The 10,416-nt window shown below is 43.6% G+C and overlaps 1 protein-coding gene across 3 annotated transcripts in view; it reads left to right on the top strand.

Moving 5' to 3' along the window:
* The window catches only part of LOC118334308 (serine/threonine-protein kinase tousled-like 1-B), a 12,191-nt gene extending 2,131 nt beyond the window's left edge, over positions 1–10,060 (top strand). Inside the window, exons 2-22 of one of the 3 annotated variants that reach the window (XM_035670157.1) lie at positions 285–406; positions 993–1,061; positions 1,313–1,351; positions 1,480–1,555; positions 1,648–1,691; positions 1,794–1,877; positions 1,992–2,072; positions 2,181–2,273; positions 2,393–2,503; positions 3,450–3,586; positions 3,831–4,022; positions 4,238–4,304; positions 4,488–4,585; positions 4,777–4,858; positions 4,953–5,044; positions 5,139–5,228; positions 6,025–6,194; positions 6,358–6,493; positions 6,725–6,836; positions 7,023–7,130; positions 7,986–10,060. In XM_035670157.1, coding sequence (XP_035526050.1) covers positions 285–406; positions 993–1,061; positions 1,313–1,351; positions 1,480–1,555; positions 1,648–1,691; positions 1,794–1,877; positions 1,992–2,072; positions 2,181–2,273; positions 2,393–2,503; positions 3,450–3,586; positions 3,831–4,022; positions 4,238–4,304; positions 4,488–4,585; positions 4,777–4,858; positions 4,953–5,044; positions 5,139–5,228; positions 6,025–6,194; positions 6,358–6,493; positions 6,725–6,836; positions 7,023–7,130; positions 7,986–8,135 — 2,153 coding nt within the window. In that variant the 3' untranslated portion in view covers positions 8,136–10,060. Of the gene's footprint in view, positions 1–284; positions 407–992; positions 1,062–1,312; positions 1,352–1,479; positions 1,556–1,647; positions 1,692–1,787; positions 1,878–1,991; positions 2,073–2,180; positions 2,274–2,392; positions 2,504–3,449; positions 3,587–3,830; positions 4,023–4,237; positions 4,305–4,487; positions 4,586–4,776; positions 4,859–4,952; positions 5,045–5,138; positions 5,229–6,024; positions 6,195–6,357; positions 6,494–6,724; positions 6,837–7,022; positions 7,131–7,985 lie in introns of all 3 variants that reach the window. The other 2 variants (XM_035670156.1, XM_035670158.1) reach the window with 2 other exon arrangements.
* Positions 10,061–10,416: the final 356 nt, after the last annotated feature.

A 10,416-nucleotide genomic window follows, 5' to 3' on the forward strand; every position in this document is an offset into this window, starting at 1 on the left:
ACGGTATCTTTCATCATGGCATGAAATTGCATCTTTTAAAGAGCTACCTGCTGCCCAGTTGAATCAAATCCATTTTTCTATTTTTATCCTCTAATCACTCTAATTTTCTCTAATCCTCCCCCAGATACTGTCCTCTGTTCCTTCTCTTAGTGCTCATTTTTATTTCTCTCTAATAATTTGGTTGCAGAAAAATGTCCAGGGCTTAATTTTCTCTGATACTTGTCACCACTGTTTGCTAGTAATGGCGATAATGTGCTCGTCTAACCTTACTCTGTTGATGCCAGGCCCCATGGAGGAGCTGCACAGCCTGGACCCCAGGAGACAGGAGCTGCTGGAGGCCAGGTTCACAGGAGCTGTCAGTGGCAACACAGCAGGCAGCACTGGGAGCACCAGTGGAGGTGCTAAGGTAATCGCAGAACAACTAATGGCTTATTTTTGAAATGCATCACACACACAAACACAGTTGACCCAGGGGCTAAAGGTAATGCTGTTCCATTCCTGTTTCCTAACCGATGAAGGCTTAAACTGCTCTGAGCGGCTTAGTTTAATTTTTGCTCACAAGACGTCACTTTTTTTGAGACTACTGGAGAAATTGGTTGCATTGTGTAGGTGTCAATAAAAATCAATTTCCATCACAAGTTCAACAGTGATTGTTTGCAGCAGGAAAAATGTTGCACTCAAGTTGTAGCAGTCTTGGGGCTTTTGTTTGCCAGTAACTCCACCATGATAGTTCCCTGGACATCAGGAAGTACTACACCACGTTTTGGTGGCAGGTAATGACAAGCAAATCCAAGTTCCCATGGTGGAAAAACAGGTGAAAGTTCCTGTTTCCCTAAAAAGGCCTCAGGTTTCCTAGAAATGTGCATGTGTTGGAAAAGGGCCAAATGACACACCTCATAACTGAAGATCTGGATTCCTATTAGACGTGGCAGAATAGAGGGCCGGCCTCCAGGCTTCGTTTGCTTATTTGTTTGAATTCTCACTGTTTCTAGGGTCTGGCCAATGAGTCCTCTAACCATAGCTATGGCAGTCTGGGCTCATCCAGCGACAAGGAGTCTGAGGTAAAACACGCACACTTACCATGGTTATGGTATTGTTATTTATTTATTTATTGGTATGTTTATTTATTTTGAGAAGACTGATCAAAAGCTGAAATGAAATAATACATATTATCATTATTACACAGATGCTAACGAGGAAGCCTGGTTAGACACAGTTGCATGTTGTCAGCGCTCAGTTTTTTTCCTTGCTCTGCCCACTCGTCTTTCTGCCTCTCCCACTACCTCCACCTCTTCCTCTCTTCTCTTTCTAGAACTCTGATTTGAAAAGAGGGAGCTCCCCTGCCTACTCAGTACGTACTCTTTCCTCCTGCTGCTCTTTCCGGCTGAACACCGCCACTCCAACCAGCTTTGTTAGGTAAAACACGAGGGATTTATAACTTATTTTTCTCTCTCTATCTCTTATTTCTTATAAATTCAGACCCCGGAGAAGAAGCACTCTGAATCGTCCAGAGGGAGGAAAAGGAAAGCAGACACCTATTCAGAGAGTAGTCAAGGTATGACCGACACCTGCAAGAAATCAGTATAGTATAGGTATCTGTGCATTACTCATAGCTTGCATTAAATCTTTGTTTGGTTTTCTGTGTAGGGAAGACCTCCACACGTGGGCCCAAGATCAGCGACTACTTTGATGTGAGTGTTAGAGCAACTTCTGTCTTTCCCGCATGTTATGATTCTTATCATTTTGAACCATATCCTTAGGTTAAACCGTTTGTTTCCTCTGCAAAGTTCCAGGGTGGAAATGGCTCCAGTCCGGTCAGAGGCCTCCCATCGGCTCGCCGCTCCCCACAGAACTCACACTCTGCCCCGGGCTCAATCGTGAGTATTTCACTAACAGCAGAATGCCTTAACACAATGATGTATGCTGAGTTATTTGCACATCTAAGTCTCTGTGTGTTATTACAAGGTTTAACAATACCTCTTTGTCCGTAGATCCGGCAGAATAGCTCCTCTCCTACGAGTCTGTGTTTTGGAGAACACAATCCCAAAGCCTCCTCCAGCAAGTGTGTCCAGGTAATGTGACGCACACATGAAACACTCACTTGACGCACTTTTTTTCCTCTAGACTCTTGTACTATACATATATACATTTATTAATACACGCCTATCTGGATCTCATAGACGGAGTTAACAGGCCTGAAACTTGCTGCTCTGGAGAGCAACAAGAGTCTGGACCTGGAGAAAAAAGAGGGGCGAATAGATGACTTGCTCAGGGTGAGTTCACTGTCCATTTTGAGAGTGCAAAAGTGGACGACTGTCTAATGCACTACAGGTTATCATGCCAGGTTTGTATTATGTTTATAACTACAGTCCCGGCTGTCTTTGCTTTACAGGCTAACTGTGACCTACGGAGACAGATAGATGAACAGCAAAAACTCCTGGAGAAATACAAGGAGAGGCTAAATAAGTGCATCACCATGAGCAAGAAACTGCTTATAGAGAAGGTAACTTTCTTTGCATTTATGCACCCTTTTGTGTTTCCACTATACATTCAGTTTAGGAAAGGCTTGCCTTGTGAGCAGAAAGAAAAACAAACTGGCAGAGACACAACCTGCTGTATATGAGCCTGACAGAGCCAGTATATCATCCTATCATGTTCTTCCATCTAATGTGTCAGCAACTGCAAACAGAAAAAAAAGCAACAGAAATAGAGCAACACCTTTTCCAATAATAGGTCCAATATTCCCTGGTGATTTAGCTCTGCTTTGGACCACAACTCCTGAGGGAGAAATTCTGTCTTTGGGTTGGTACACCTGTTTTCATTAAGTCTCCACCAATTTGCATAGAGCTGCACAGTGGTGGTGGGATATAGTTTATAAGCAACCATTTTGTAATCCAGTCATTTAATCTATTTAAAGCTCCAGTAAAATATTCATAGCTATGTTTTTTTAAATAGTGTGTAATGACCTGTTAAATGACCTGAATGAAGGAATCTTTTGCCTTTGCGCTACCTTAGAATGAGCCGTTTATAGCTGCACATGCTGTGGGTTGCCTTCCCTGGAGTCCACCATTTTGAACAACCATGTTTCTACAGTAGCTCAGAAAGGACAAACCAAACACTGGCTCTAGATAGGGATGTGCGTGTTTCACGGCCATTTTAGTTTCTCCTTCACTCTTGGAAGGGGAGGGTAAAGCAATCTGCAACCACACTGTTAAATGCCACTAAATCCTACACACTGAACCTTTAATATGTCTGAGAATTCAGTTTTGTAATTTTGAAAATGAGCTTAACTACCACAGTTTTTATTAAGGGTGGAGATGTAACCTACAGGTTAAAGGCAAGAGGTTGTCAAAAGGATATTTGGTTTACCTCTGCTCTCTTCTGTTGCTGTTGAACCACCTACAGCAACCCTGCACACATTACTAATGTCTGCCTGTCTTTGTGAGCAGAGCACCCAGGAGAAGCAGTCGTGCCGTGAAAAGAGCATGCAGGACCGTCTCCGTCTCGGCCACTTCACCACTGTCAGACACGGAGCGTCCTACACGGAGCAGTGGACCGATGGATATGCATTCCAGAACCTGATCAAGTAAGAGGCTGTAAACATCTGCATAGTTTTTTGTTTTTTTTTAATTCATTTCATTATATTTCTTTAAAATTTTGAATTGTAACCGGCGTTAAAGGGTCAGAAATACAGTTGAATGGAGTGCATTGTGTGTGCGTGCTTCATTTCACAGCCAGGAGCGAAACATGTGAAAGGTTGTTTATTGTCTGCTACAGCATTTCTCCATATGACCGCTTCCCTCCCCCTCTGTGACGTCTTCTCTGTGCAGGCAGCAGGAGGGCATCAACCAGCAGAGGGAGGACATAGAGCGACAGAGGAAGCTACTCGCCAAGAGGAAGCCCCCAAACCCTGCGTCGCCCTCCCTCTCGGTGGCCTCCACCTCTGAACCCAAGCAACGCAAAACCAAGGTGGTCAACGGCAACGACTCTGACCCCTTCCTCAAGCCCTCCCTGCCCCAGCTGTAAGTATGCTGAAATACAAAGGAGACGGACGATCATGGCTTGTTTATTTAGTTTTTACTGTATCATTCTTAGTGGCCATACATCATAGGCCTCTCTTAGATACATTTTTCCTTCACAGCTCCTCCTCAGTTGGAGGGCTTAGAGTTGAATGGGAGTTGAATTATCAAGTGTAGTAGTTCTGTCTGGAGATTTTGAGTTGTCCATATTTTGGCAGACTGACCCTCGCTGAGTACCACGAGCAGGAAGAGATCTTCAAGCTTCGCCTTGGACATCTGAAGAAGGTTTCTAATCAATCAATTGAACAGAACATATTGTAGGCAAAATATTATTAAAACTACGCATAGATGTCCATTCATTCAGTTTTAAATGGCAGCTGGAGTCTTAAATAGTTTGATTGCATACGTGGGTTTTAAGTGCATTAATCTTTAAACGGGAAAATAATTAAACTCGTGTGTTTTCTGTAGGAGGAAGCTGAGATTCAAGCAGAGCTGGAGCGACTGGAGCGGGTGAGGAACCTCCATATCAGAGAGCTGAAGAGGATAAACAACGAGGATAGCTCGGCGTAAGTCCTTTTTACACAGAGCACCATAACCTGCCGAGTTACCTAATGGTTAATACACGATCAATACAAACCATTAAAGTAATGGGGGATATCTTTTGTAGTTAAAAGAAGTAAATGAGAAAATATGGAAGGACTTGTTTCAAAGGTGACACAAGCCTTGATCTTAAAAGATCTCGTGCCTCCTCACACAGGTTTAAAGATCATCCTACCCTGAATGAGCGGTACCTGCTGCTGCACTTGCTGGGCAGGGGCGGCTTCAGTGAAGTCTATAAGGTAATGTCTGTGTGTTTGGACTAGAGTTTTCCTGTCCCCTCTCTCTGTAAAGTATGTTTGGAGACAAATGTGCGTGTTTTCTTGTCCCACACAGGCTTTTGACCTGTTTGAGCAGCGCTACGCAGCTGTTAAAATCCACCAGCTCAACAAGAACTGGAGAGAGGAGAAAAAGGAGAACTACCACAAGTAGGTCTCATATATGCACACGATTTTAGATACACAAAAGACAAAATGTTTCTCCACTGACACACACACTACGTTGACATTTATTTCCTCACAGGCATGCATGCAGGGAGTACCGGATACACAAGCAGCTGGACCATCCCAGAATAGTCAAGCTGTATGACTATTTCTCCCTCGATACTGACACGTGAGTGACCTCTGACCTCTGCCAGCTGCAGTCCTGCTGGGCTGACACATCCTGCGGTTGTTTATCACCCAGCGCTGGGTTTAAAAACTTTTTTTTTTAGACTGGGTTTAAACAACACGGTGCACATCGGTAACATTCACACTTTCATAAAGGCCCTACCCAGTTAATATTTAAATAACCAGTGAGTTGATTGTTTTCTGCCTCAAGGCTCTACGTCAGCGGGTGCTACAAGTAAGAGCAAACATCATAGGGGTGTTATCCGATTGGGAAATAGTAAAAGCAGCAATGCACAGAAAAATGTATGACTCAGCATGAACATGCCCTGACAATGGGAGCTATTTTTAAAGGGTTAACTTCCAGCTTTGATTGTTAACTAATCACATGAGTCACTGTAGTCAGTGCTGCCCAGTCTGATGAGGCTGTATATTTGTCAGATAAAGACATGAAATCCTTTCTGTGGGGAGTACAAAGGTTGAGTACGCCCAGCTCCTATTGTACCATGTTAGTGTAGCTTTCCTTGTGAAACTGAGCAGCTCACATACATGACCAGAAAGTCCTGGCACTGACCTCTGACCTCCATGTGGGGGAGGGGGATGTGAATTTTATCCTCTTAGCCTTCAGCCTCTCCAGCTCTTAATAGAAACCTATACAGGATGAACCGTTAATCTTTCTACATAGAGATCAATAAATGAAGGAGAGTATTGTTACGTTCTTGTTCTAAGAAGTACTGTTGACCTCCATTTGTTCACATTCAGTTGTGGAATTTGACCTTTTCCTCTGCCCTCTGCTCTCCCAGGTTCTGTACTGTCCTGGAGTTCTGTGAAGGCAACGACCTGGACTTCTACCTGAAGCAAAATAAGCTGATGTCAGAGAAGGAGGCCCGCTCCATTGTCATGCAGATTGTCAGCGCCCTGCGCTACCTCAACGAGATCAAACCCCCCATCATCCACTACGACCTCAAACCTGGTGGGTCATGTGTTCAGATGTTTTTTGAAGGAATCATCCGTGATATTAAATGTGGATAACTGTAATCTGAAGAAGACAAGCAGGCTGCTTCGTTTGCTTCCCACCTGAGCTGAGGTCAGTCACTCTGTCTCACACACTGTCTCACCCTCTGTGTGGTGTGCAGGTAACATTTTATTGGTGGATGGTACTGCGTGTGGAGAAATCAAAATCACAGACTTTGGCCTGTCTAAGATTATGGATGATGATAACTATGGTGTGGACGGGATGGACCTCACATCACAGGGAGCTGGAACCTACTGGTAAGACACACAAGGACACATAGGCAGACACCAAAACCCCTCTCAGACTGACACAGTAACACGGGTTAAACCCCTCTCTGTGAACCGCTGAACACTCATTATCCGCCTTGAATTCATTATTATGGGCAGTGAATTGTGAATTCCCTGTATAATTCCTACCACTTGTATGGTATAAAATAATCATGGAGTTCAGTTAGCAAAAATATGTATGACATTCTGTGTGTGTTTCAGGTACCTTCCTCCAGAGTGTTTTGTGGTGGGAAAGGAGCCACCTAAAATCTCCAACAAGGTGGACGTCTGGTCTGTGGGAGTGATCTTCTTCCAGTGCCTCTACGGACGCAAGGTACAAACCTAAACATCAGCCGCTACACTGGAGAAAGCAAATGAAGCCAGATATTAGGTTATCTCTTAAAGAAAGTGCTTTGAATTGTGGTGAGGGGAAAAGAAAGATTTGTACATTCAAGATTTTTCTTTAATAGTTGAAGCAAACGTTGGATTGGTGGTGATTTTATGTTCTTTGTTTTTCCAGCCGTTTGGTCACAACCAGTCACAGCAGGATATTCTCCAGGAAAACACCATCCTCAAAGCCACAGAGGTCCAGTTCCCTGCTAAACCACAGGCTAGCACAGAGGCAAAGGTAGCGCGCGCACACACACACACACATATAGTACACATTTACACAATGGCTAGTATGCCAGTTTTACTGTGTACATTCTGCTAAAAAAAGCTTGAAACCTGACACTCCTGTGACTAATGTTACTGTTAGATCTTTTCAGACTGGTGATGATTGTATTTATATTCAGTGCAATATTTCAGTATTAATCCAATAAAGATTCTGGATTTAAAAAATGTACATTCTGATTACCTTAAACCAAAGGTTGTCACAGAAGGAGTTAGGGGTGAACAAATTGCATAACATGTATCTTAAAACTGCTCTGAATTCAACTATAAAGAAACATTAAATGATCACATGAGAAGTGTCTGTATTTGGGCCCAGAATTAAATACCTGAAAAATCAAAGCACTTCATCACATTGATCCAAAAAAGTCCTGTAAATCCAAAAGTGCCATAAAGCCTACTGATATTAGGGGGAAACCTCAGGATGAACAACAAAACAAAATGTCTGAAATGTCTGTATAAATACATTTGGCTTGACTTCACAGTTGGCAAATGTAAATTGTCTCTCAGTATTTATCAGCGTTTTGCCCAATCCAAGTAGGTGTGAGCAAACTGAGTTGAGATACTGGTGTAAGTTTTCATTCTATAATTGAAGTATTAATGTCTACAAGTGTCTGGCTGTCCACTGACATGTTGACACAGGCTCAAACACCTGAATCAACTCTAACGTGTATCAGTTTAGAGCACAGTTACAGTATCTCTCCTGTATTGTCTCTCTAAGTCAATATGAGGAGTGTCCACACACACACACACACACACACACACACACGCAGCCTGCAGCACATTGTATGATATGTTCTCCTCTGCTCTGCAGGCATTTATCCGGCGCTGTCTGGCCTACCGCAAGGAGGACAGGTTCGATGTTCACCAACTGTGCTCGGACTCCTACCTCCTCCCTCACATGAGACGTTCTAACTCCTCCGGCTCCCTGCAGCCCTCCGCCTCATCTCTCCCTACCTACTGACTGGCTCTCTCACATGACTGACAGGACCCTCTGGCCAATCTCAAGGCAGATTGTTGAAATTGGAGGATAATGGATGGATCTCTTTCTTTTTTTTTTTTGTACTTGAGCTATTCCCAAATGGATAAGTTAGAAACAGAGAAGAATTAAATGGAAAAGATGGAAAAGGGTTGAAAAAGTGAAAGTGGGATACCCCCTTTGCATATGTTGTACAGAATTGTGCCCTTGAACTCCACTGTGTGAGATACGGCAAATAACAAAACTGGAAAACAGAAGGGTAATGGAAAGAGAGCGGAGCAAGAAAAGAAAATGATGAAGCTAGTGGATTTCCTTTGGACTTTATTAAATAACCCCTTAGGAGACATTTCGACAGCTATAGGGGCTCCTAGGTGCCCTGTCCCAGCCCACCTCTCTTAGCTCTACACCATAATACACCTCACAAGATGGCTTAGAATTTCTTCTACATTATAGATGTTCTCTTGTTGTTATGTGAGGGTGGCATTGACCGGCGGGGGACAGAAGAAAGGGATGAACAGGTGTGTGTGCTGCAGAGAAGGTCCGAGTGTCTCCAAGTCAAAATATGGACTCCCTGTTCAAGTAACCTGCTGTCCATATTTATGAGGCACAACATGATGGTTACATCTGTTTGAATCTCCCCTCGCAGGCCCTCTGCACGCAAAGGGGGGTTCACTTAAAACCTTAAGTTGTAACCTTGATAAGAATGAAAAGAAAATATGTTCCAGACGAAATTTCTGGGGTCAATTTGCACTTCCGGTCCAGATCGTGGCGATCTGGTCACACACATTTGGCATGAAGTACTACAGCGTGGGCTAGTTCTGGACTGATCAGTAGCCGAGTCCTTGGTTCACTTTTTTGTTTTGTTCCGAAGCAATTCAGATCTACTGCCGGGTTTACAGGAAGTGGACCTGTCAATCTGTCTTAATCCATTTTGTGTTGTCAGATAAGAGTCAAAATGTTTCCAACAGCACAGTATTACAGTACCATGTTGTCATAGACGTCCTCATCAAGCTGCCTGGAAATAGTTGGACTGAACTGAGGGACTGGATCAGCTGTTACTGTACTACAAAGACTCGGGACACAGAATTTAGTGCACATTTCATGTGCAGGAGACATTACCCACTAGCAAATACATAATAATGAGGCTTTATCCTTGCTTCCCAGTGTCTCACTTTGCTCCGTTTATTTGTGTTTCCTCCTGAAAGCTGTTCTCAGTTTGCTGCTATAAATGTTGCTTTTAGTTTGTAACGTGTGAATGGTCTCTGCCTGCCATATGTGCATACTTGAACTGTGTTAAGAGGAACACTCTCCAGAGCCCTTTTTTCTGAAACGGACACCCACTGTGCTGTTTGGGGAGGGGGGGATGCAAACCGTTCCTCTGCCACCAACATCAATGTCCACACGGGTTTTTGTTTACTCTCATGTACAAGTCCAACAGACATTATATGGAGCAAAGTCCCAGTATGCTATGTAGAGAGGAATGGTCACACCTGTTCATGCCAGTAGAAGTGGGCACGCTCCAGGTTGGCTGTGTTGCAGCATGATTCACTGCAGCTAGGAATCACATGGATATATCCAAATGTTGTCGTCCTGTAAATAAAACACTTACCTGTACGTTCTTGCAACGTTTTAAACCCTCTCAGATGCAGGCAGCCTGGACTCAGCCCAAAGCACACCCGTGGCAAGAAAGAGAAATCTCCCTGGGTGAGGAAGTCAGATAAAAGACAAGTGGGAGCAGTTAACAGCAAGTTGTGGGTGTCTCTTCCCTCCTGCTTTTAAAAAAAAAAGTCTTAATGGATTTTCTGTGTGCGAGCCGTTAGATGAATAACGAAAGAAATGGTAGTTTCAGTAACATGACAAGTCAGATTAAACTGCAGGAAGTACCGCCTCACGGCTTGCTGCTTCCAGATGAAACAGGTAAAGTCTGTGTTCAGTTTGATGAAGTGTAATTTGATCCACTTGGGTGCAGTAAGGCATAAAACAAACGTATCCCCTCCTGTCTAGTTTTTTTTTTCTTCTCCTCTACATGATAAAACAACAATAGAAAATGGGTGCTAGCATCAAGTGCATATACCACATGATTAATGGCAGCCGTGTGTAGACAGACGTAAGTACAGCCATTAGTAAGCTACGTGTCAGATCACATTAGCGGTGGGGGTGCTGCACTAGGCCGTGTCATTCATATGCAATAAAGATTGCCTTACGAGCCTTAATTCCTGCAGTGTGACCCATATTTCCTGCGGAGGGTTATGCAACGTCACTGGAG

This window comes from Morone saxatilis, unplaced genomic scaffold (genome assembly GCF_004916995.1).
Source record: "Morone saxatilis isolate NCDOM2014 unplaced genomic scaffold, NCSU_SB_2.0 Contig23, whole genome shotgun sequence".
NCBI classification, from domain to species: domain Eukaryota; kingdom Metazoa; phylum Chordata; class Actinopteri; family Moronidae; genus Morone; species Morone saxatilis.